Here is a 27,428-nt window from a genome sequence, read left to right on the forward strand (position 1 = left end):
TGATATTAGCTTCATTATGTTGTCCGGTTTGCTATGATAACAAATTGCATTTAGAAGAAAATTCTAGATTTGAGCTATTATAAATATTATAAAAAATATTTTTTACTTCTAATTATTAATAAAAACTATATTTAGACATATATATTAAAGTGTGAAAATACAGTAAGATGGTTGTTTAATAAAAAATTGTTCCTGTGTTAAATGCTTTATAAGTAGTAGACTTTTGATGTTATTCACTAAATACTTTAAAATATCGCTAAATAATACGTTAAAATATCGCTACGTTAAATAAAACTAAGAAAATGTGTGAAGGAATGTGCCCCCTATAAAATATAATAACTTCCTACTGACAAACATTCATAGTTTTTAGAAAAAATGTAATTATAAACTTTAATTGTGTTTTTCTCAAAATGACAATTTTGCTGTTTTTTGTCTACGGAAAACAAGATAACTCAACTAATTATAATAAATTTGTCTTCAAACTTTCAGAGATTGTTTCTTGTATTGGTGGTTATGTAACAGACCTCCAGAATTCAGATAACTGTATTATTTTTTGTTTTATGAGATATTTTGCAGTAGATAATGTGAAGAAAATGTGAAAAAAAATGGAAAAATATGCTTAACACTCCATAAATTTTTTTAATTTCATGCTATCATTTAAGTTGAGGTTCATAACACTTCAGAGGGTTATACGAAACGGCTCAAAAAGTTTGATAGCTGTATGTACAATAGTTTTTTGTGTAGAGTGTTTTCCGTTAATGAGTTATTTTCATTAAAATTATCTAAAAAATACTCTTTAAACAAAAAATTTCCTGTATATTTAAATTTTCTCTATTAAATATGTTTATTTAAATTAATATACAATATAAATTGCAATAATGTTGTGGAAAATATTTATTTTTCAAAAATTTTGTCCCGAAGGTAGTCGGATACCTTAAACTATCTGGAATTTATTATTAAAGGGTTGCGCTTGCGCAAAATTTACTATCGTGGAAATTCAGCTTTTTGCGTTTTGGCTAATCTCATCCCTGTATATAGCATACCTGCTAAGTCTCCTGTTTTTTAACGGATACTCCTGTATTTTTTGGCTATTTCCTGTTTTCCCGTATATTCCCAAATTTCTCCGTATTTGTTAAAGAGATTTTTAAAAAAAATTATTTTGGCAATAAGTATCCGCTAAAAGCAAATATACTATTCTTCAACAGATGGTGATGTTGCCAGTAATGCAGTATGTTGAGTGTTTATAGTTTAAGTAAATATAAATAATGGTGTACAATAATCTTCTTTATATTAAGACTTATATACATATTTTTTACTTTGCTAAATGTAAGTGCTTATATTGTTTCCATTGCTAAATGTAGTGCTTATATTGTGCATGATGTATCAAAACTTTACCCGTAGCCCGAAAAAATGTCGTTAGTGAAATCTGTTATTTTATTTCTCCAAAGTTGGCAGGTAAGATGTAGCATAAATTTAAAATGTCATAGAAACTTATTAAGTCAATTTTTTTTTTTTTTTTTTACCTAAAACAAGTTATTAGAGTATTGCAAAGGGAAAGAAGTCAAGTTGTAAATGGGTAGTCTGAATTTTTTTAAAAACATAGCTGTTTTATGTTTCATTTTTTTATTAGCTATCAAAGATATTTTCTAAATTTATTTTTACTCTCTTAATTAGATGGAAGACATGTACAAGAAAGCCCATACTGCCATTCGAGCTGCTCCTGAGCGAAAGGCCAAGCCTGAAAAGACTATTGTTAAGAAGAGGTATTTTATTTATTTATTTATTTTTACATGAGCTTTTATCCCCATCCATCTTGTTTTGTTAAAAGAAAAAATCATTCAAGAATAATGATTGGGAAATTTCATTGTTACTTTAAATGCATTTTTGAAGATTTATTGGTTGAGTTAATATAAAATTGTGCATAATAATTGGAGGTATTAAACTTTCCTTTAAATGCGCATGTAAATGCATTTTTGAAGATATATTGGTTGAGTTAATGTGATAGTACCTCTGAAAAAACATCGACTGAGTGTTAATATCTTATGTGCTGATCTTATTTTATAGTAATTTATGAATTAAAATTTTGCCTAGAGATAAAAATATGAAAAAAAAGCATGTCTAGCTTATATTTCTTGGACGATTTAGGTCCTACTGTAATTTAGTTTTCATGTGCAAATTTAAAGTTATATTACTCAAAATAAGCCCTTAATAGATATGCCGTAAGCAAAACATTGTGTAAGTAGGGTATTTAAGGTGTCTATTAATTTCTCCATTAGCTCCGATGAGTGGTGGCCTTACTGTTATTACTATGGAATAAATTAGTATGATTCTTGTCTCCTGATGTATTGGCATAATGTTGGATTTTTTGTTGTTGACAAAAATTCAATACTAAAATAACCTGAGCTATAATGTAGGTTTGCAGAGTGTTTTCTAAGAAGCATTTCTTTTTTTTAGATGGAGCCGTGCTAAGATGAACTTAAAAGAAAGACGCAATCGTATTAAACAGAAAAAAGCTGCTGTTATTCAAAAACTGGAAGCTGAAAAAGCAGAATAGTTTTTTTTGTACCACCTAGAAATAAAGAAATGAATTGTATGGTAGTCTCTTGTCTCAGTTCTATGCTTTTTATCTTGCATGCAGATGTGTTCAATGTAAAATGTTAATTCTTGCTTAGGCATAAAAGCAAATCAGCCAAACATTTTTTTTTTAAATTATAAATACTATATAGATAAGGATGCAGAAAATGTCTGGGAAAAATCAGACAGCTCTAGACATATTTAGTCTTCCATAAAATTTTCTGGCAATTATTTTTTTAAAATATTTAACCTGCTTGACTTCATGAATAATATTTGTCATGCCTTTTCCTTAGATTAAACATTAATTTAGCTGAATAAGGAATAACGAAGATGGAAAAATAAGTCAGATTAGCATTTTAGAATCTTATCTTATTTACTAAACAGTTAAACTATTACTCTTTCAATATACTTTGATTCTTATTTTTAACAATTTTGTCTGAACTGGGGAAAAATGGTCCGAGATTTTTTCCGCACCCCCTCAAAATCTGTACTGTAGTCTAAATTCAAATTTTTTGGTGGCACCTGCTCCAGCGGATTCACTATCCTGACAGCTAACAGCCTCGGAAATTTTTTAAAAATCGGTTGAGTGATACACTATTTTTCTATCCACATATATGTATTGATTCGATCTTAACTGCCTGATAACCAAAATATATAAGATTTTTTTTAAAAGCCTGTGGTGTTACTCTTCAGNATTCTAATTGGCGTAATTCGAAGCTTTTTCCAAAATGCGAGAAATTCGCGAATTTTGAAATTGATTTATAGAATGCGCGAATTTCTCGCGGTAATCATTTTTTAATGCGAGAAAAGAAAAAAATATGCGAGATTCTCGCGTTCTCGCGCTGTAGTGATAACACTGAATATAGATAAGGATGCAGAAAATGTCTCGGAAAAATCAGACAGCTCTAGACATATTTAGAATCGGTTGAGTGATGCACTATTTTTCTATCCACATGTATGTATTGATTCGATCTTAACTGCCTGATAAACAAAATATATAAGATTTTTTTTTAAAAATCTGTGGTGTTACTCTTCAGGAATTGTTTGGGTAATATAAAGTTCAGGAAAAAGTGCAATTAGGCAAGACTTAGAGTAAGTCATTAAGTTTTAAATACTGAAAACAAATTGGACAATAACTTGACCAATATTACACGATGTGGAGTTTCTCTTCCAATAATGTGCATAGAGAATTGAAAGGATTTCAATTTCTGGAGAAATTAAAAACTCACTTTTAAATTAGTTATGGATATGGAACAGGGATTAGCATCCTTTAGAATGCAGGAAAAATTCTTCATGGTTAGTCTGAATTATTTGCACTAATGACTCCTGAAAACTAAACTTCGTTTTTTGCATAGTTTCTTTTATCCACTTGTGTGAATTAAAATTTATTGGCGTTCTCTGAAGTAGGTATTATTCCACTGCTTTTAACCTACCTGAGATTCAACCACCACTACCGAAACTGCTATTGAAGATGGTCTATTAAATATTCAGAACGGTCAATGAAAAAAAAATTTATTGTTAAAAGTAGAAATAGGTAAATATTCGAAATTTTAACAAGCAGTGGATAATTGTAGAGCTGGTAAAATCGGTTAGTTTTAGTACAAGTAATATACTCCCCATTCTACTGGAAGAACTAAGCTAGTACTCAAAACAAATTGCCCTTAACTACAATTTATCCAGAATAGTGATAAAATTGTAATCTTATTGGTTTCTTTTAACGCAAACTAACATCACATTTATTAGTTATAGACTAAAACTAATAACCATGTTAGAGAATATAAGAAAACCCTCGGTGCTAGTTCAAGCTTTCCTGTGTCCAGGTCAGAGTTGAGTGCAGCAGGGAAATTTCTGTACAAATAATATTGCATCTAATATTTCATATTTGTGTAGTATTGATGTGTTAACAACCTCTTGTTATATTACACTTTTTAGTTAGGATCAAAAGACTCGTTCTATTGAGATCTTATTTACACACAGAATGACTTTCAATTAAATAGATGCGGAATTGACTTAATAACTACATTAAAAGAACCTGATCCTAAAATCATTATGGGGCTTACGAGTATGCTGCAGTTGAAGTAAATACCATTTCCAGTCATGTTGTACAAGACCTTCAAACAAGCGGGAATATAAATAATGCTTTTTAAATTAAATTGACATATTAACGAACATTTAAAAAAAATAGGATACTATTAATTTGTAAGTGCAAAATATAAGTTCATTTGCGCCGGCCAAGTAAGCGTGCCTGACGGCAAAACCAATGGCTGTCAGTTCGAGCCCCACTCAGGGCATGAATGTTTCCCTGTGTGTTGTTTGATGTTAATGTGGCCCACCCTTTGAACAGTTTTTGTGGATAGCCGCTGTGACTGTTTCACAGGTACCCACTGGATAACAATAAATGAGCAACACTTCTGGCATCTTCTAAGACGAAGCTCTGAAGTTCAGTGTCTACCATTATTAAATTTTTTTATTTGAAAATTAAAAAAAAAAATGAAGTTACAGAAATAAATTTATTTATTTCAGATTTTTTTTTTGATTGCCCTGCATTATACAATTCATGTCTACACGATATTAAGTGAAAGAACATAGTGTTGAAACGATTTTTTTTTGTTCCGCTAAGTAAGCATGTAGCATACACAATCGTAGAACAGTACATAACTTCAAACATAGATTAAGGTAAAAATCTTTATTATGGTCTTATTAACGTTTTAACTCTTGTTCCAATTTTAAAAACAGCATCAAGTTTGTTGCACATTAAATATGTAATTACTTATTGTTATGCAGAATAACTAGGTAAAAATATTTTTCATTACCAGTGTTTTCCTTCCCATTTTTAATAATGACAGTTGAGCACAATTTGAAAAATGATTGAAGCAAGTTTTCATGAGAATGGTTCAGGTTATAAAAATTAAGAAACAATTTAGTTAGAAGTCCAACAACAAAGTATGATCTCTAGTTTAAATCTTGGGCACAATAAATCTTTTAACACTATAATGCAAACCTTGAAAGACGAGGCCTAGCATTAAATAGAATTTAGTTTTCTCATATCATTATACTTTACGAAATAGTGAAAAAAATGTAAACGTATAGAGCGCTTAAGATCGCAATGTTAATGCGGTTTATGGAGAGTTGTAGTATATTAAACTGTACTGTATTAAACTTTTAAAAGTGTATTAGCACAAAAAATCTTCAAGAGAATTTGCAAATTATGCATTAATGAGCATCAGAAATATCAATTTGTAAATATTATTTAAGTATATGATTATTACTGATTAAGTATATGACTATTATATTTATTTAAAAAAAACACAATAACCTTAAATACAGTTAATTTTGGGTAAATAGTGCAGAAGCATTCGATATACCAAAAAAAAAGTGGTTGAAAAATTGTGAAAAACGCCACATACTGTTTCAATGACTACAAAAAATATTTCAGACAGTCATTCATATAGTTTATATTTTTGATGACTATCAAATTAAAAGTTTTTGTGTGTAAAAAAAAAGTTTAACATTTAATGAACTAAACCTTATTAATATGAAAATATTTTATTTCAAGTTCACACATTTTTCTAAGATGAAATTTTAAAGCTGGTTGCATGAAGTCAATGCATGCAAAAGAATTTAGTATTTAAACTCATCTCAACCAATTTTTATAAATTTTGAAGGAAATAAAAAAAAATAAATTCTCTTTTAGAAAAACTGGATTTAATTAAACATTTTGGTAAGAAACAAAATAGATTATTTTACACTATCAAAAACATTTCACTTTTATCTAAAATAAAAGAGAAAAAAAGTATCTTGGAAGATATGTAAAAAGATTTAGATTATTCATTATGTAAAAACATTATGTAAAAAGATTTATATTATTTATATTCTTCTTTTTATTAATGAAATTGTTCAAAGACGTTTTATTTAAACATGAAAATTAAAAACTTGATTAATGTTGAATTTAACTTTTTATTAATCTACATTTCTTATTTTCACTATTTAATAAGAAAAAATGTGATATATATAATATAGTACAAAAAATGAATTAAAATGTTACAGCATTTAAATAATGGGAACAAAATAGCATTTCTCTCTTATTTGTATGATTTTTTAAACATCTTTATCAATTTTCTTGGGGTGTGTTCAATCCTTCTTGAGAAATTATCTAAAAAGAAAATTATAAAATTATTTTCTACAACTACATATAACTTTCACTATTACAGAATATTAGGCATAAAGGAAAAATTGAATATCAAGAAAAATTTATTACAATATTTATATAATGCTGACAAGTATGCAATAGAACTGTAGAAAAGGGAGTTAGCGACTATAATAAGTTATTGAAGGCTATTGGGAAAAAAACATTTAACTTAAAAAGGATGAAATTAAAAAATAACATTTTTGCTTTCAAGTAAGTAATTAAAATTGGGTTAATTAATAAAAACAAAAGCATTTAGCATTAAACAAAATAAAATTTATAATTAAAGAATCTGGAGTGATGAAATATAAAAACTTTTATTGTACTTCTTTTATACCAAAAGTTTTAAATTTGAAAGTATTAATGGACACCAACCTGGCTGCAATGTAAGTTTCACCCCTGTAAACGAATTCTTTTAAATTAGATTAATCCTGAGACTACGTTTAAAAATTGTTCACCAGTGAATACCATCATTTTAATACAAACTATTAGTGTTAAGTATCTTTCACAATATAAAGTAAAAGAAAATATTATTTTAATTGTAACTGATAAAATTAAAGAAATGAAGTTAAAACACAATTATACTCAAAATTTACCTCACATTGAAAAAGAAAATGAGAAATCTTTTACTCTACCTATTAAGTACATGGAAAAGATTATTTTTATATTTGAAATTTACTTGTAACAAAGTGTAAGTGCAACTTGCAATAAACTGAAGCTTCATCAGTGCTTTCTCACAGCACTTGGAAAAAACAAGCAATTGAACTCAAAGCTATGGAAAATCATTCTACACTTGTCTGAAAAAAAAAAAACTATTCATAAAAACTTGTCTGAAATACTGACAGCAAAATATACCTCCTCATTCCCCTTCGCAAATGATTATCTAGGAAAGAATAATGTAACTGTGCAATAAATAAATAATTAAAATAAAAACTAAAAAAATACAACACAAAAGTTTCCTTACCTCTTGTTTCTTTGCTTAAGCAAGCAACTACTTTATTTGTTAGTTCAATATATTTGTTAAGTTTTTCACATGATGAAGATATTTTATCCACCTGCAAAAAATTAACAAACATGATATTAAAGTCATCACTATTATAATACAAATCTGAGAGAAAATTAAAAGATTCTCAGCTTCAACCAAAATCTAACACTTTTTTTTTTTTTTAAAATTTCTGATAATTATTACTTTACAGAACTTTTATTATATGAAACAGGCACGGCACGTAAATATAGGAACATTTGGCACAATTACAGGGTGGTCCCTCAAATCAAGTTTCAAATTTCCCTAATTTTTTCAGTAAACATTTTAAAATTACCAAGCCAGCGTGTTTTTTTTTCCTTCATAAAGTGTACATTATATACATTTCAATATAGAACCATTTTATACTGTGTTTTTATCCAAACAGTGCTTTTTATAAAAAAGTCATTGATATAACTTTCTTTAAACCAATATTTAAAGTCAAATGTTTAAATAATGTTGCTATGAATTAGTACTTTTATTTTAAGAGATATTCAGTATTCGTAAAGGAAAAATTGTTAAATTTCTTGTTGCATATTCTACAGAAAAAAAACTAGATAAAATTCTTTAAACTTACTCTTTCTTTCTCTAATTAGAAATTAGAATATTTTAAGAATTCCAATCTAATCACATGAAAATGAACATAAATTTCTTAGAAAAACTATCTTATAAAACATAAGTTTAGTCATCAAATTTCTATATTAAATATTTAGTACATTTAACCTATCGAAAAACAATATGTTTAATAAAAACTGGTTATGATAAGTTCAAATTGAATGGATTAAATTGTTGGTGTTGGATGTTAATCGCACAAGAGCAAAAAATGATTACTTATTTACAAAGTGAATAAGTAATCATTTTTTGCTTTTTCAAGTGAACTCTGTGAATTTCTAATTTAAATGTAAACTTGACGAAGCTGAATTTGAATAAAAAAGCTATGCAGTTCTTAACTTGTAAAATATGATATATAATTAATTTGAAATTTTTTACTTCAGTGTCAGATGTAAATTTTTCAAGTTAGATATAAATAGAAGTTAATGATAACCATTATAATGACGAAAATTATTTTAATCTTAATACTATAAACATTATTTTTCAATTAAATAGCTTCTTTAAATTTAAATTGTCTTTTAGATTTACTGTTGGAATGGATGGATCAATGTGTTTAATAACATTTTCCATCTTGTAAAAGTTAGTTGAAAAATCACTTATTTTAACTGTGCAATGTATATTAACAACAATGTAAATAAAACTCACATTTAAAAAATATTCCCTTTAATTTAATAATTTTAAAAATCCTGGAATAAATAACTGTTGTGGAACTTATTTAAAAAAAATAATAAATATGGGATAAAATGTTGAAAAGTTTTATTTATTTTACATACAATAGAAAAAATCTTGGAAAAAAGGTCATTGTACATAAAAAAAATTTTTTTTACTGTATTATTAGCATGTAAAAATTTTTTCTGGGTAAAAAATATTGCACAGGAAAAATGAAAATTTAATTTGCGATCGCAACACTTGAATATGCCCTCTAGCGAGGACAATATTTTCAGACTTTTATTTACTAAGTTTTCATTTAGTTCTATCAGAATCATTGGTAGAATAATTCAATTTCTTAAAGAAAACTTGAAAAGATGACCCAGAACATTGGTAAATCATTCGGAAACTGAAGGCTTCCAACATTTTAAAAAAAATTTCTTACTTTTTTCCCCCTGCCTATTATCAACAAACTTGCAACGGATAACTTCCGATTTTGTGATCGCATACTTTTAATAATATTTATGTATTAATTTAATGTATTAAGGTAAAATACATTTGTTTTGTCTTCAATTCATTATAAATTAAAAGGAAGTTATTTCATTCCACATTGCTTACTTCATTTCAATGAATAAATGTGATTTCAGAACGTGTAAAACTATAATAGTTATAGAATATTCTTTTTCTTTATGGAATAGTATATATTTCTGTATCTGTATAATACAGAGAACAACAATAAAGAATCATCCAAATATACTTGAAATAGTATTATTAGTATTGACTATTTATAAAATTTTATCGTTTTCTAGGCAAGTATAAGCTCATTGCTTTTAAGTTATTAAAACTGATATAGAGATCTTACAATTATAAAATTTCATTGTGTGGCATGTCATCTTAAATTAATGAGGAGATAATCTATGTATATATTATTTGAGAATAAAATTTTCAAACAAAGAACATTTAAATTTGGAATTCTCTGGATTTCTAAAAGTATTATGATTTATGTAATGATAAAAAATTTACTTGTAAATAATTTTTGTCTAATTTGATGATAATTCTCTACAGAATGAGTTTCTTCAAGACTTAAAAAAAAAAAAAAGAAAAAAAAAGACATTCATTTCAATACAAGGAATTTTCAGATTCCTTCTTTTTATCGTAAGCATTCTTTATTTTACATTTANTGGTAAATCATTCGGAAACTGAAGGCTTCCAACATTTTAAAAAAAATTTCTTACTTTTTTCCCCCTGCCTATTATCAACAAACTTGCAACGGATAACTTCCGATTTTGTGATCGCATACTTTTAATAATATTTATGTATTAATTTAATGTATTAAGGTAAAATACATTTGTTTTGTCTTCAATTCATTATAAATTAAAAGGAAGTTATTTCATTCCACATTGATTACTTCATTTCAATGAATAAATGTGATTTCAGAATGTGCAAAACTATAATAGTTATAGAATATTCTTTTTCTTTATAGAATAGTATATATTTCTGTATCTGTATAATACAGAGAACAACAATAAAGAATCATCCAAATATACTTGAAATAGTATTATTAGTGTTGACTATTTATATAATTTTATCGTTTTCTAGGCAAGTATTTTTTAAAATTTTGAATGCTTAATCTCAACTAAAATTCAGCTATTCTGTTTCTAAGTTAAATAAGCTTATTGCTTTTAAGTTATTAAAACTGATATCGAGATCTTACAATTATAAAATTTCATTGTGTGGCATGTCGTCTTAAATTAATGAAGAGATAATCTATGTATATATTATTTGAGAATAAAATTTTCAAACGAAGAACATTTCAATTTGGAATTCTCTGGATTTCTAAAGCAGTTATTATGATTTATGTAATGATAAAAAATTTACTTGTAAATAATTTTTGTCTAATTTGATGATAATTCTCTACAGAATGAGTTTCTACGTCTGATTAAGAACTTCAAGACTTTTAAAAAAAAAAAAAAAAAAAAAAAAACATTCATTTCAATATAAGGAATTTTCAGATTCCCTCTTTTTATCGTAAGCATTCTTTATTTTACGTTGACATTTTTCAGTTTATAAATAATCCTATTTTATTGAAAAAACTTTTTTGCAAAATTAAATGGTGTAACATAATGAGTTTCTGTATACTTTTTGCGTATTTTATTGTTTGAAGTAATATGATTCAGAAATGTATGGAATATAAAGATAACCTGTTTTAATACAGTTCACTTTAATTATTATTTTTTCCATTTTCTGTCATTAGTGTAAATTAAAAAAAAGAAGAAAAAAAACTTTATTTAAATAGAGATTCACTTAGCATGGCTAAAAATTTAAAATGATTCATTTTGTAGCTGTAACATTTATAATTTAAAAGTCATCATTTCTAAACCTTCAATTTTTTACCTTTTATATGATACCTTGTTTACTTATTATTAGGTTAAAAATTTTGGCCATCTCGTTGCAAAACTTGAAACCTGTACTTGTACAGTTTAGAAGAAGAAAAAAAGTTTTGTTTCCCTTTTTTCCAATAAACAAATATAAATATTTTTTTACATGTATATTTCAAGTTTATACATCATTTAACATGCTTTTCAAAGATTTACTTGATATTTTCCAGTTTTTTAGGGTAAAAAGAGAAAAAGTTTCGAAACTATCTCTGGAATGTATGCAACATTCACAAATTTTCGACATTTTGATTAATACACACGAATTTTGAATCAAAAATCAAATATTTACCAAAAATAAAATTTCATGTTAACAATGTTGGTTAAAAAAAGAGCCTTCTTTTTTTCAAAAAAATAAAATATGTGCTATGAAAAGTTTAAAAAAATGAAATCCAGAAAATTAGCATCAATTCAACAAGTGTAACGATTTTGCTGTAAGCAATTTAAGAAAATGATTGATCAGCTGGCTTTGCTGAGAAAAAAATAATTCATTGGATGGAAGCACAAAAGCTTTCAGAAAAAGAGTGAAAGGTAAAATCCATTATTAAATTATAACCAAGTATTTTTTAGATAATTTTATCAAGTTAAAATTACTGAAACATTTTAAAAAAATACTTCAAAGTATCAGAACAAACTTGGACAGTAAATGAATTCAGCCCACGGACTAAAAGATAAGAAAACAAACAAACCTACTTTTATAAACAGAAGTAAATAATTTTACCCCTTCTTTCAACCTAATTTTGGCCTTTTCTAAAATGCATAGTCCCTAGTCCAAAGATTTCTCCATTTATTTAGTAACATAAGAGAATTTTCATGCAAGCAAAGTATTGATAAGTTGATGATATTTTAACTGTTTGATGATAAATTTATGTCTAAATAAAGTGGATATAACAGATGGTAAAATATATTAAGAAAAAATCCCAGCTTTTCTTTAAAATTCCTTGATTTTTTCAGGTTTTTATCCTAATTTCCCTGACTTTTACAGGCTTTTTTCCAGTATAAAATATTCCCTGATAATTCCAGGTGAGTGGCCACTCTAAATTAAAAGTGAAAACAGTATTTTTATGATTTTTACTTATATAATCATTTAAAATAATATTTATTATTAGGCATTTATATGGTATGCAACATACCAAATCAAAATTTGTAAACTTTTCCACTTTTTATTTTTGTGGAGATTATTATTCCAAATATGAATTAAACTTATGTGAATAAGACATTTTTTACCTGGAAATTATGGCTTTCAACTATTAAAGAAAGATCATCAGTATGTTTTCTGAAATCCACTTTTTCCAATTCTTGGCAATCTAAAGTTTTCTTAAACGAATAAGCTGGAGTTTGATTCCTAAAAGAAAAAAAAAAATTAATGAGTTATATACAAGATAATATTTGAGTTTCAAATTAAAATATTTGAAATAATATTACTTATATACAAAATTGATCTGAGACCACTAAAAATTGATTTTTGTCACCATAAAATAATTATCAGAAGTCCCTCAAACTAGCAATCAATATAAAAGAATGGTTTAGGATTTGTGAAAAAATAGATAATTTCATCATTATTGTGCAATTACACTTTAGCTTGTATTGCAAGTTTTTTCATTCAAAATCAATTTCTTAACTTTAAAAAAAAATCCAATTGAGGCATGTTGGTATTATGTATAACTAGTAAATTCTTTCTGTTCTTGGCTATTGGGACTAGTGACTAAATTTTCTTACCTTCTACTGCTGAGTGTACATATAGTAATAATAAATTTAAAAAATTACACTAAAGCAACAATGTGCATGACACATAATACATCATCATTACACTTATTAACTTAACCTTTTCCTCATCCACAAAATGCCTCACACATAAGAGTGCTGCATTCAGCTAGCAACTGTGTGATGCCCCGCATACGAGTGCTTTATTTAGGCAGCGTTAGCGTTAGATAACCATTCCAATTTGCTTCAAACTGCCACTGGCTATTATTCCATAGAACTATATTGTATTAATATGTTTTATAAGTAGAAACAAGTTTCTTCTGAGCATTATATTAAGAGTGAAGTATTTAGGTACAAAAGTAAAATAAAGGAAATCTTCATTGAAGCTTTACCAGAAATTGTAAAACAGTTATAAATTTTTCAAGGTTTTCAACATTTATTAGAAAATTTTATTCGGCACTTTGTTCAGTTTCTTAATATAGCATACAAACTTAATAGCTTAAATTTTTTTAAATTGCTGTCAATGAATTTTTATTGGTTGTAAAATTACAGGGTAGGATCCAGTTTTCAGCATTAATTTCCATATTTTTTTGATTGTCACTAGCATAAAATTAATAAAAGTCATATAGGTGCCTTTCTATAAAGTATTTTTGTATCCTAAATTTAAAGTGTTTATCTAAAATATTAATTTTATTAATTTACTCTAAATTAAAAGTTTAAAACAATTGCTTTTTAGTTTAATGCAATTCTATGATATTACCTTATTATGCTATGCTTAAGATAAACTTACTTAAATCAGTGTCTAGCTTTCTTATCCATTTTACATCTATAATTTTATGGTGCTAATAATATTAATATACTAGTATAAATTACAGTTAAGACAATTCATTAAAAAATTAAGAACTTGACGATTAGCTTCATGCATGAATTATGTTTAAAAAATATTAAATTACTGTAGTTTGTCATAACCAGGGATGAGAGTAGTCAGAAAGTAAAAAAGAGGAAATCCAAGAATGAATATATTATACATATATATCCCGATATGAAGCTCTTAAATCATGTGAATATGAAACTATATCGAATTTAAAAAATGTGAAAATACAAATCATGATGCAAAATTTTTAAATCACATAAATATGAATCACGATGTATAATTTTTAAATCCCGCAAATATGAATCCCAATGACTAATTTTTAAAGTACATATAAATCTGAAAATCAATGATTGATAGAACAACAAAAAAAACGAATCACGACATTGGATTTCAAGCTCGCGCAAATACAAATCGCGAGATTGGATTGTTAAATCTCGTAAATAAGAATCGCAATGTACAATATTTAAATCGCCTGAATAAGAGTCGCAATGTTCAACTTTTAAATCAGGTATATACGAAAATCAATGTTTGATAATAAAATAACAATTTTAAAAATGCATAAATACAAAACGCGATAATGGATTTTTAAATCTTGTAAATAAGAAGCATAATATACGATATTTAAATAGCGTAAATAATAATCGCAATGCGCAACTTTTAAATCAGGTAAATACGGATATCGATGATTGATATTAAAATTGCGCAAATAAGAATCGAGATATTTGCAGAGTATGGACTTGGGATTTCTAAAAGGCTTGTTTGTATTATTTTTGTTTAGACATTATAAATAAAAATTAAATACAAGACATACAAAATACGAGATTAATTGAATGAGCAAATAAATATTTTCACCGAAAATTCACCTCTATTTTTTCTCCTTCGTTTTCACTCCAAAAAACAGGAATTACCGACGTCTGAATTACGAAAATACGAGCTATCCGGCGGACGGATAAAAATAAGGAAAAACTTTATTTTCTGTGCGTAAAAGCGGAGAAAATAGCTAAAATAAGTACAAATGCAGAAGGGTTAGCAGCTAGGACCTAATCTGAATTTTCTGTTTATCTTTGAAAATCGTAAATAAATATAATTATTTTATTTCAACGACTTAATTTTTAAAAAAAAGCGGGATATTTATTTTTAAAAAAAAAACAAACAAACAGAAACTGTTAGAGAATCAGAGTTTTTGATAAAAAGGCTGAAATTCGAAAGAAAAAAGCAAAAAAATCTTATCCCAGTATAAAGGTCAACCAGTTTTATCCCAAGGAAATGATTTTTAGAGAAACTGCAGAGGGTGGAATGAAGACTTCAATATTTGCGCTTCGCAGGAAATTAAATTCCTCATAAAATATTTCAACTTGTGCAAAAAAAATTATGCGGAAATTAGCGTAAAAAATGATAAATTTGAAAGAAAAAAAAGCGGAAATCCGCGAAAGAATCACATCCCTGCATAAAAATAACATTTAATTTTAAACACTATTTAAAAAATTTATTACTAAGCAAAATTATATATTCTCTATGCTATTATAATAGAATAATAAGAGAAATGTTGGGACATGGGAAGTAGGGACACAAGTGTAAGTCATATATTTAAAGTGAATAATTTCAATTTTCGTAGTAAAAACTGTTTCATGCCAAGAAGCAACCATCATGATTAGAGAGCAGCACCAAGCAGAGGGCCTAGTGTTTTTTAAAATATTTTTACATTACAGAAAACTTCAAAAGAGAAATCTAAACTGCTATTAAAAAGTTTTTGAAATATCCTAAATTGCATTGTTATTTATAATACTTACAAAATCACCAAATAAAATGTTACGCAAGACTTAAAAATAAAAATCAAAACATCAGCTTAGCGACATGGAAAGTGCGTAATTTGGGGAGAGGTGCATCATTCAGTTGTGTCACTTTAGCAAAGTGGACTGCTGTAATAAAAGGATTAAAGTTTGCTATTAACCAACGCACTTCATGCTTTCCAAAGTGGTTGATAAATTCTAAATTATCAGATTCTGTGTTTTACAAAGAATTTATTAGGAACATGTATGCAATCTCATGGGTAACAGAAACAGCAAGAGATAAAGAATCGTTTCCAAGGTTTGCATTATTACATGTTGCTAGAAAAATCTAACTATTGCTCCGTGATTTCAAATGGATGTGTGATTCATGGAAAGACATGATGAGTACCGCACACTGCGACTTCTAGTGAACAATTCATGCTTTTCATACAAATTCAAGTATATTTATGTTCTTTATTAGAAAGGGGAAATTTTCTCCAGAAACAAAATCTATAAAATTTTTTATCTTATAAAAATTGAAGAGATTAATATTTACGAACTTATTTTTTGTAGACTTAAACACAATTTAAAAAATAAATATTTGTACAAGTTCTTTTTAAAAGCATTTACAACACAGTGTTTAATTTATAAATGTATTACATATCATTCTGCTTCATTGCAATTTCATTTGTATATTTTTTGCATCCATTTTTGATTTTCCACTGTTCTGAGCAGTTACTTTATTATTTTTTCTAAAATAAATAAATAAAATAAGATAAATAACAAATAAATAAATAAAATAAAGCATATTTTAGTGTTAGGTCAACTCTTTTTTAATGCTTTTGCATCCATAATGAATAGTAAACTCAGAAACTTAGAGTGAGCTTTCGCATAAATGGTTTAAAAAAATATTCTATGCAACATCTAAGAGTAAATTGAGAGTTTTCAACACCCCAATTTTAAACTAATAGTATTTTTATGGGTTTCCCTTACGGTTTTCTACACAATTCTAATATCTGCACAGCAAAGTAACATAAATCTAAATGTCTAAACCAGGGACGGCAAACTACATTCCTTTTAACATTAAAAGATTTTCTATTTTATGATAAGTGTAGACCTAGATGAAGAACCAGAAACAGACTAAATTTTGTAGTCATACACAGCCACGAATATGTGGACACTTATAAAATATATTTATGTTATTTAATTTGATAACACAAACTGCATTAAACTTATTGAACAGTATTCGTTTTGCATCACTAGCATAGCTATGTAAAATGACATAGAGTAAAATAAATATTAAAAAAAGTAGAACAGAAAATATAAGATAAGTTTAACATACTTTACATCATTTAAAGCTTTTCTTTCATTAGTTAAGAGCTCATCCCATTCCATACTTTCTTTATCCATCCTATTTAAAAATAAACATAAATACTTCTCTTAGCTCAGTGCACAAATTTTATTGAAACATAACTGCCAGAATTTATTACACATTTATTACCAACACTAACAGGGTCAGACTGATCATAGACTTAAAATTGAGATCATCTTGCAGGCCTTTTTGAAAGTGGGGCTCTGGGCCCCCATGTAAATTTAAAACAAAAAGAGCACTGAAAAACTTTATATTTTATTGTAATTTTTTCCATTTTAGCATTTTTAATAAACTATTTTTAGAATGAACAATACTGAATCTATGATAGAACGTCGCAATTAAAACAATTGCAAAAAACCGCTCAGGTTAATGCAAGTATAGAATCTGCACTATAAAAGCGGGGAGTCACCCACAAAATGTTTGGGGCCAAAAGGCCCCTAAAGTTCAGTCCCCTCCTAAAAAATTGAAGAAAAATTACATAGATAATAACATAATGGACTAAAAAGAGTATGCCTTTAATTTGTTACAATAAATCAGAATTTTTGGAACAGCACATATACTATATGAATAAAAAAAAAAGTATTTAAAAATTTAATTTAAAATATTTAACTTTTTAAAGGTTTGAAATTTCCTAATTTAGTAAATCAAGTTATGAATAACAAAACCAATAACATTCCATTAAGATTACTAAAAATTAGAAAATTTCGTCTTTCTAAAGGATTCTTTCAAGTGTCGCCACACTCTAAGTCCGACCCGGAATATTATTATAGCACCTGCTAGAATGAAATGGTAGCAACTTCAGAGTAGTGCTCTGTATTACGAAGATTCTGAAATTTTTTATTTAACCAATAGTCTAACAAAAAACTTTTCAGTTTAAAATACATAAGTTTGATACTGCTGTGTAATAGAAAAATCAGCCAAAGTGATAAAAATTCGAAACTGTTATTTTCATATACTTGGCATTTCCATATAAACTATTATTTGCAAAAGTAAAGAATAAATTTTGCTTTATCAGTTTTTTGAAATTCTATTTTAGTGTTCATAGCATTGGCAACAGAAAAAAAAAGTTTTCAAACTACTTTCCTCGAAATCTATGATGATCCACATATGTTGTTTGTTGTTAATTGGATGGAAAAATAGGCATTAACATCAATAAAAAATCCATTTATAATATCTTTTGAAGGTAAACACAACTAATTACTCTGATTAAATTTAAAAACACAATTTCTAGGATCAGAGAATCAATTCTGGCTTTGTGCATGTGAAATGCTTTAGATTCGATCAAAAGGTTTCCTACCAAAAATGGCAGTGTATACGAGGGTTGCTATTTATATTTCTGGCCTTGGCAACAGTAAGTGTTGCTAGGCGACCGCAGACGATTTTAATCGAAAGTTTGATATTTTTAAACATAAATTCAGCAGACGATTTACCATTATAGCTTCATTTGTGTTGTTGACAGTAAATTGAAAAGTTCTTCTCTTTCAAAAAATGGAATTGAATCGTGAACATTTTCGTGCCATTATTTTTCATAACTTTCGACGTGGATTGTCAAGACAAGAGTGCTTCGATGAACTTAATTCTTTATTCAGCGATAAAGCGCCATCCTACAGCACTGTAAAAAATTGGTATAACGAATTTAATCGTGGTCGATGTTCGATCCAGGACGAATCCCGTGCAGGTCGTCCAAAATCCGTTGTTGTGCCAGAAAAGATCGATGCTGTGCGTGAACTGATAAAGCAAGATCGTCATGTGACATACCGTGAGATAGAGGCGTCTTTGGACATTAGTATGACTAGCATCAATAAAATATTGCATGAACATTTGAGCGTAAAAAAAATTTGTTCGCGTTGGATCCCGCATAATCTGACAAACGCTCAAAAAAAGGCTCGTGTCGATTGGTGCAAGGAAATGTTGGAAAAATACGTTCAAGGTACATCAAAGGCTGTGTATAACATCTACACAGGTGACGAATCATGGATCTATGCATATGAGCCGGAAACAAAACAGCAATCAACTGTATGGGTCTTCCAAGACGAGGCAAAACCAACAAAAGTTGTTCGAGGAAGAAGCACATAGAAACAAATGATTGCCTGTTTCTTCGGCATTAACGGTGATGTGGCAACAGTGGCGTTAGAGCAACGCAGGACCATCAATTCTGAATGGTACACGACCATTTGTTTGCCAGAAGTCATCGGAGAAATTCGAAAAAAGCAGAAGAATAGACGAATCGTTCTTCATCATGACAATGCTAGCTCTCACACATCGACTCAAACAAAGGCATTTCTGACAGGAGCGAAAGATCGAACTGATGGGTCATCCGCCATACAGCCCTGATTTGGCACCCAATGACTTCTTCTTATTTCCACACATCAAAAATAAATTACGTGGACATCGATTTTCGACCCCCGAAGAAGCGGTTGATGCATTCAAAACGCATGTTTTGGAGTTTCCTCAATCGAACTGGAAAAAGTGCTTTGAAAATTGGTTCAAACGCATGCAAAAGTGTATTGATCATCATGGAGAATATTTTGAAAAACAATAAAACCAATTTCGATCCTACATATTTGTTTTTTCATTATTAGGCCAGAAATATAAGTAGCAACCCTCGTATAGCTAGTAAATTTAATATTTAAATATTTCATTAGTAAGAAGTATTTGCTTGTCAGTCTGTAGGAGAATGCCATACTTCAGCTTTATTGAATGCCATTATTTAGCATTAATATAACAATAAATTCCCCCCCCCCATTCAATCAATACAAATTTAAATAAAAAGGAGCATGAAAAAGCTTCATGTATATATAGTAAAGGAGTGTTTCAGTACTATTAATTTAATGAAGCATAAAAATATGCATAGAAATTAAGCAGCATTAAATAAAATAATATACATTGAAAATATTTTATTTATTTATTAATATTGCAGGATGAAAATATTCGAATCATAAATAGAAACATACCATACATTGTTAAGAATGTCATTTGTGGGGGGAAAAAACAAAGAAAGTTGAGAGGTGAATTTGTTGCTTGCATTTATATACTTGTCTGAACAACCAGCTGCTCAGGCAAGTCAGACAAATGCAAATGGATGGATGTGAAGCAATAAATTTCTGGAGGACCAGTTTTACAGCATTTTTAAAATTTAATTATTTTCTAATTAAGAAGTTTTCCAAATATAGATAGTGGATCTAGAGAGTTTAGATGATGATTAAGTTTTAAACCAAGTAAAACTAAGAAATTGATTTTAATACTTTTTATAGCTTACAATGATTACATTAAGTAGAACAAACATTATGTAGAACATTAAGTAGAAACAAATAAATAAAAAAAAAAAAAAAAAAAAAAAAAAAAAAAAAAAAACGATAAAGATAATGCTACAGTTGTCATATCCAACCATTTCATCCTAATTGAACTAATATATAGCCTGACTTATGATACCAAACATCAATTCATCCATACAAAGAATATTTACGTACATATTAAATATGCAAATAAAAATGCTCCAGGACAATCATTAAACTGTAATTAAAGGTCGAATGCCAACTTTGGTTTAAGGCACAAGCCAGTTCCATCAGTGAATAAATGTATATGGGAATTTCTCAACCAAGTACAACTTTACCATCAATAAATTCCACTTGTAGATGGGTAAAAGCAATTTCTGTTCTGGAAAATAAACAGGTAGCTCTAACAATTCTGGTTTGGGACAATGATTAAAGGGTAAGACAGAAGTTAATAGTTTCCAAAGAGGTGAAAAATAGCATTTTTTTTCTTAAAGATTACATACATTTTTTAAAAAAAGTCCAAAATTTTAATTCTTACCTGGCAGCTTCTTTATTATACATTGCAAGATTATTTATCAATGGTTCTTCCTTCAAACTCCTAAAAAAATTTCTTCTATTTTAATTTGTATAATTAGTTTTAGAAATAATAAATTGCAACTTTAAAAAAAACATAAAAAAGATAAATAAGCCTCCTTCTGCATCAATTAGGGGTGAGATTAGTTAAAATTTGTAATTACAAATTAGTTGCCTTCCTCCTTTTGCATGGTTAATGCTACTAGGTTTCATTATGTTTTCTCAATGAAAAAAAAAACATCTTTTTACCCCAGAAGCAGAAAGTGCCTAAAACTGCGACGTACGTCGCAGAACAAACGAGGTCCTGCAGAACAATTTGTATCTTGAANGAACGTTTGTATATATTAATAAGTCCTGTTGCAGAACATTTGAAAATATTCTGCTTCTGGGCTTTTTACTACACTAATACAATTTTAAACATATAATTTGGATCAAACAGACATATTGTATTTAATTTAAATACATTGTGTTGTGTTTAGCAGTTAAAATTACAAAATTTTAAAACAACCAAAACACATAATTGTCATTATAAGTTTAAACTACATATCATTGTTGCCTTAAAATATATATATTTCTTGATTTTCTCAACATATTTATAGTTAATTCCCACAACTCTAATACATTATTTACTTTATTATTATTTTACTTTTGCAAATTGTAATTTCTTAAAATAATAACCTCTTGTTATAAATAGTAATTTTTTCATATAAAAAATACTGAATGATCTACAAAAATATTTCATTTTACTTGATCATTGCACCAGTATCAATCTCTATACATCATAAAATAGTAACATAATTACTAAGTTAAACTTATAAAAAAAGTGTGGTATGTGCAAAGATAATTGATTTGAAATATAGTAGTTTAAACTTAATTTTAAAAGAGGATAAAGATTGAGAAAGGGGGGAAAAATGTCATTTCAAGAACAGTTTTTTTTATTTTGGTAGATAAAAAAAAAAAGAAAAAAAAAAGGTTTTATTGGGGTTGACATGGGTGAACCTTGTTCGAAAAATGTAAATTAATACATAATTAGTTTATTGGTTGTTCACAATCAGCTAGATAAAAAAGTTGTTTTATATTATAATTTAAAGAACATCAAAAATATATTCATATACATATATATAAATGTAGATTTACTTACTCTTCCCCGAAAACAGCAGTTTTATACAGATCTTTTTCCTTGAGCTCAGAGTCTATGTTTGTCAGACATTTCGATACTACAATAAATTAAAATAAATTTTTATTTTACAATGTTAAAATATTTACAGGAAAGATAATTTTTATTTGAAAACAATGCCTAATACATTTATGAGTGAAATTTACTTGGCTGTAGAGATAGAGAGTGCTGATAGTGATAAAAATCATTGATTTCAAGAGGGTATCATGATTTTTCTTTAACATGCATGTTTCAATATCTATTGAATTAATTAGTTTATTTTTATTGCAAACAAAAATTTTATTTATATAATGTTAATCAAAAATATTAGAGCAAAGTATAAAATCGGGGTTGCTACTTAAATAGATGAACAAAATTCCCAGACTTCTCCAGGTTTTCTAGACATATTTTTAAAAGATTCCAGTCTAATATTGCAGTATATACTGACAGTGCTAGGGTCAAAATATACAAATAACCACCATAATTAGGATTTATAATATATGCATTATGTTGTATATTTTATTTCTATTAAATAACATAACACCACAATACAGTGAAAAAATGGTAAAAAAGACAAAAGAAATATATCATATAACAGAGGAAAAAATATTTTAAAAAATAATAACATTTTGTCTCACTTAGCCAAAAAAAAAAAAAAAANTGTTTTGCCTTAGCCAAAAAAAAAAAAAAAAAAAAATTGGTTTAATTCTGCAATATGAAAGTCAATAGCAGACACTCCTAATGAAAAATCTGATTAATTTTTGTTTAAATTCATATCTTTGTTTAATTTAATTTTATACTTAGCACCTGCACCTCAGCATGGCAGAAATTGTCAGTGTAATTTAGCTTAAAGTTTTCATATTGGATAGCGTGACCAGTTTCATTTGTAAGTATACAGCTGTTAGATGCTGAAAATAATGGAGTTTTGGTAAAAGGGAAACTTAAAAATTATGAGAGTAATTAAAAACCAAACAGTAAAATGATTCAATCGGTAAATAAACATATGAAACAAACTAAAATTGCAGTGAAGTATTGAAATAAGCTGGTATACTAAACTACTTACTATTTTCATTCACTTCTTCAGAAGTAACAGGAATACCAAATTCTCTTCCAACTATCAAACAAGTGGTCTAAAAATATTTAAAAAAAAATCATGAGAAATAGGATGTAAAAATTTATTCTTTTACATTTTTACATTTATTATTTCAAATCTTACGTCTTTTTATTACTGTACAGTTTATATAGTGTATATTAAGTTTATATACATTTTGATGTTGGTTAAAAAAAGGTTTAATTGATACTAGAGCCTAATAAAAAATATTCTAAAAGAGGCACTGCAATAAAAATAATGTAGGAAAGATCAAAATGACAATATTATTTTCTTAAAATTATATAAAAAGAAATATTTTTTAAAAAATTTAAAAACTTTTTTTTTAAATTTTAAACATTATATAAACAATACAATTACCTATATAAACAATTGAGACAGAATTTCTGTTTCTATCATACTTCAGCAGATATATAGTTAGGAATTTCTTAAAGGAGTAAAAAACCTCTGCCTCGAAAAAAATAAATTCATTCTTAATGAGTGAAATACGAAAACAGAAAAAAAAAAAATTACACTATAGATTACAGAGAGTAATTTCTTTAAAAAAAAAAAAAATTCTGGAGAGAAAAAACAGGAAATGGCGAGAGAAAAGGTGAATTTCTAACATTTAGCAATATTCAATGCAAACGGGGAAGAGCCTCTTAACTGTTTTGGCATCAGTGTCGTATATTTGCCTCATAAGTAAAATTATCTGCAAAGCAAGGAAAGAGGCGTAACTGGTTCTACAACATAACAAGCCCTGCTTTGTTTATGAAAGAAAAAAACCTATTTGCATACTTAAGAACCAGTTTTTGTTTTGTTTAGAGCATGGGTCGCCAAACTTTTTTGATCATCGACCCCTGCATAATTTTTCGAAATCACCATCAACACCCATAAAAGTAATTTTCTATTAATTAAAATAAACCTCTGTTAGATACTGTGTTTGTACATTTATTTTATAATTTTAAACATTTATTAAAGTAATAGTACATTGTGTAACAATAGTTTTAGGAAAAATATATTAATGTTGAAATTTAAATACCTTAATATTTATTAAACAATAAGTAATCATAAATAAGTAGAAATAATAAGTTAATTAACTACAGACATATTGCTTTTTAATCAATGAGATGGGTGTGCCTGGTGTCTTTTTGCAAGGTTTGCTATATTGGGTTCAAAATTGATCAATTTTAATCTTAAATCCCCTCGAAACTCCACATTTAATTTATTTCTGTACTTAGTTAAGATTGAATTTATGTGACTGAAACCGGCTTCATCCATATAGGAACTTGGAAATGCAAGCATAAATGGCTGAGCTATTTCGTAAAATTTTACATATTTTTGCATTATATTTATATTTGTCCAAAATTTGCTTATTGTTAAATTTTTAAAAAGCGTCTTTGCTTCAAGATCCGATAATAAGTCAGCAAGCTCATCTTGCAGGTTGTTGTCCACAATGCTTGTTTCACCCGAATAAATATACGTTTATTAATTTATGTTCTATAAAGAAACTGATATTAAGTCAATTATTAAAAAAAATTCGCAAATTTCCCATACTCAAGTAGGTATGTGTTATTTGCGTATTAAGAACTGTTTTTTCTTCGACCCCCAATCGACTCTTCCTATTCGGATCGCCCCCCGCTTTTGTTAAATAGACCACTTTTGCGACCTCTGGTTTAGAGCAAAGATTAGTTCTTTATGAGGAAAATAATTATGTTTGGGCTTTAAGCTCAGCAAATAATTAACTTCACTAAGTCACAAAATAAAAATTTGCCTGGTGGGATGTTCGGCGAAAAAGAAAGTTATATAAAAATCTTTAAATAAAATATATTATTTTCAATCACTTTCTGTGCATTTTCTATGATTTTAAAGTCACTAAATGATATTTCCATTCCGTTCTTAAATTTTAGGTCCCTACTTAGATGTATCAGTAAATATTTCAAATTTCTTTTCTAAGCAATCTATTTCATTATACCCTGTTTTGGGATAAGAACCCTCTTTTTATAGTTTGATACGACAAAAAAAAGAAAAAGAATATGATATAGGTAACACAAACTTTTATTTATTTATTATTGATTTCAGGGTCAGCATATGCTTTTTGTTAAACAAACACAAAAGATAACAATACGATTGACTAGATTTCAAACTTTTTTAAAATTTCCAATGCATAAATACTTTCAACAAAAGCAATAAAAATATTTCTCTACCTCAATCATTGTTTGTATGCATTCAAAAATTTTTTTTTATAAACTTGTTAAATACACCATACACAAAAATACCCAATACTGAATAAATATTATTTATGTAATCAAGCTGAGATAAAACTAGTTTTTTAAGAATCAACTTTTAATAAATAAAAATAGGAATAGTATTAGATTAATAATCATACCTTAAGAGCATTTTCAATCAAAAGTTTTAACCTCTCTTCAGGAGGCAAACAATTATCAATAGTTTTGCATAGTTCTGAAAAGAAAAAAAACCCATATAATTAAAAAACTAAGGTATTTGAAAAAAATTAAGAATACAAAATACAATACAATAAGAATACAAAATACAATTTCAATTGATTTCCAATTGTTTAGAGCTTCTAATAACATTTTTGTGAAAACAACCTTTCTGAAGAAAAAGCTACTTGAACAGTAGTTTGACAAATGAAGTCCAATTATGATAATTTTAATAAGAATAGAAGAGTTCAGAATTGTTTTATCAGCCAACTTAGTAATATATTTGCACAAAATTAAATTCTTTCAAACATTAAAATTCATTTAAAACTCAAGATTGCCAAACTGATACTTAAATAAATTTTACATGCAATTTATCCTCCTACTGTTTTTCATAACCTTGTTTGCTAATATATAACAATTTATGCACGCTTCTGCATTCATTCACGAGACTTTTTTTTCTTTCTTCTTGTTTTCAAGTTTAGCAACACAGAATTCGAATTAAAATTAATTTTTAATGTTCATAAATATATATTTAGGATAAATACTAAAATAAATAAGCAATAAAAAATAGCTTTTACTTTTCTGCTGTGTAATTTAGAATTATTTCAGCAAAAACAAAATTTTAATTATCAAATCGCAATTTAAAGAAGAATTTCTTGCCCTTGAGGTGGCTGGAAGACAAATGGACTTAGTCATAAATATAGAGGGAAAAAAAATATGTGTTATTCTCAAGTAACAGAGTCCCCATCCCCCCCCCTGGAGTTGGTTGATTTTTCGGTAATTATTATAATAACTTATAGTTTTGTCATTCAATTCGACAAATTATATGTTATTATATATGTATTATTACACCAGGGTTGCCACACCACAGGGAAAACCTGGAAAATACAGGGAATTTAAAAATAACCTTTAATAACAGGAAAAATGCAGGGAATTTGGATTTTTTTCATTACAAACTGGGAAAATACAGAGAATTTTTTTTCTTATTTTTGTCTTTTAAAAAATTGCGACCACCCTAAGCGCAATCTATGGGATATTTAACCGTGATATTTCAGCTATAAACTATTTCATTAACTACAGCATTATTTAAGTTATGTTCAGCTGTTTTTCCAGCAATTAAAACAAATAAATATAGTCAGCCCAGCATAGCTCACACAAGAGCACAGTAGTTGTTGTTACTTCTTAATATATTGTGTATAACACGTAAAGGGAATTTTTTTTTCTTCAAGATTGAAGTGGCAACCCTGAACATGCTACATAATCAAAATTGGAGAATCACGCAGATTTTAAAACTAATTTATAAAATAAGCAAATTTGAAGGAGGAATTATTATTTTTAATGATAAAATTGAAAACTTTGTATAATTTGAGTGTCTTAAGAGCAATGCAAATATTTGTGAACTAGATCCGTCTTTGTAATAGGTTCCCTTTTCAGGTCTAGAATGAACACTGCTGAATGATAGTTTTAGGAAAAGGTATACCAGTAGAAATAATGCCTCCTAAGCTTCTACTTCGGCGCCGACCATATTTATATCTCGAATTCCTTTTTGATTTAAAACTCAAATCCATGTCTTCGTCTTTCAGATTTCAGTTTCAGATTTAACCGCTAATTCATGCACTCATTGCCACCAACTTTTAAAATTTATTAATTTTAAATAAAGTTAGCTTGTAGCTTTAATCGATATCTGAAATGTTTTTT

At 27.4% G+C, this 27,428-nt stretch overlaps 2 protein-coding genes across 2 annotated transcripts in view; one reads left to right on the top strand and one right to left on the bottom strand.

The window, feature by feature from the left end:
* Positions 1 to 2,593, top strand: part of LOC107444382 (ribosomal protein L5) — a gene marked incomplete at its 5' end in the record, with an annotated part of 10,302 nt that extends 7,709 nt beyond the window's left edge. Inside the window, 2 exon segments of the mRNA XM_016058496.3 lie at positions 1,675 to 1,763; positions 2,455 to 2,593. Of these exon segments, the coding sequence (XP_015913982.1) occupies positions 1,675 to 1,763; positions 2,455 to 2,554 (189 nt within the window). The 3' untranslated portion in view covers positions 2,555 to 2,593.
* Positions 2,594 to 6,110: 3,517 nt separating this feature from the next.
* Positions 6,111 to 27,362, bottom strand: LOC107444383 (uncharacterized). The gene is made up of 9 exons (XM_043040333.2): positions 27,211 to 27,362; positions 25,676 to 25,749; positions 23,263 to 23,329; positions 22,185 to 22,260; positions 21,009 to 21,068; positions 17,166 to 17,234; positions 12,704 to 12,821; positions 7,725 to 7,815; positions 6,111 to 6,727 (listed from the first exon to the last, which is right to left on the bottom strand). The coding sequence occupies exons 1-9, from the start codon at positions 27,296 to 27,298 to the stop codon at positions 6,657 to 6,659; spliced, it is 714 nt and encodes a 237-aa protein (XP_042896267.1). The 5' UTR covers positions 27,299 to 27,362; the 3' UTR covers positions 6,111 to 6,656.
* Between the last annotated feature and the right edge of the window lie 66 nt (positions 27,363 to 27,428).

Source organism: Parasteatoda tepidariorum, chromosome 10, assembly GCF_043381705.1.
Source record: "Parasteatoda tepidariorum isolate YZ-2023 chromosome 10, CAS_Ptep_4.0, whole genome shotgun sequence".
Classification (NCBI taxonomy): domain Eukaryota; kingdom Metazoa; phylum Arthropoda; class Arachnida; order Araneae; family Theridiidae; genus Parasteatoda; species Parasteatoda tepidariorum.

Bases quoted from the DNA above. Each gene is read 5' to 3' on its own strand.
- LOC107444383 (XM_043040333.2), bottom strand. From the start codon at position 27,298: ATGGATTTGAGTTTTAAATCAAAAAGGAATTCGAGATATAAATATGGT. The intron at 21,069-22,184 runs GTAAGTAAATCT...AAATTTTTTTAG, and splicing joins ACTGCTGTTTTCGGGGAAGA to GAGTTTGAAGGAAGAACCAT. The intron at 7,816-12,703 runs GTAAAAAATGTC...AATTTTTTGCAG, and splicing joins TTGAAAGCCATAATTTCCAG to GTGGATAAAATATCTTCATC.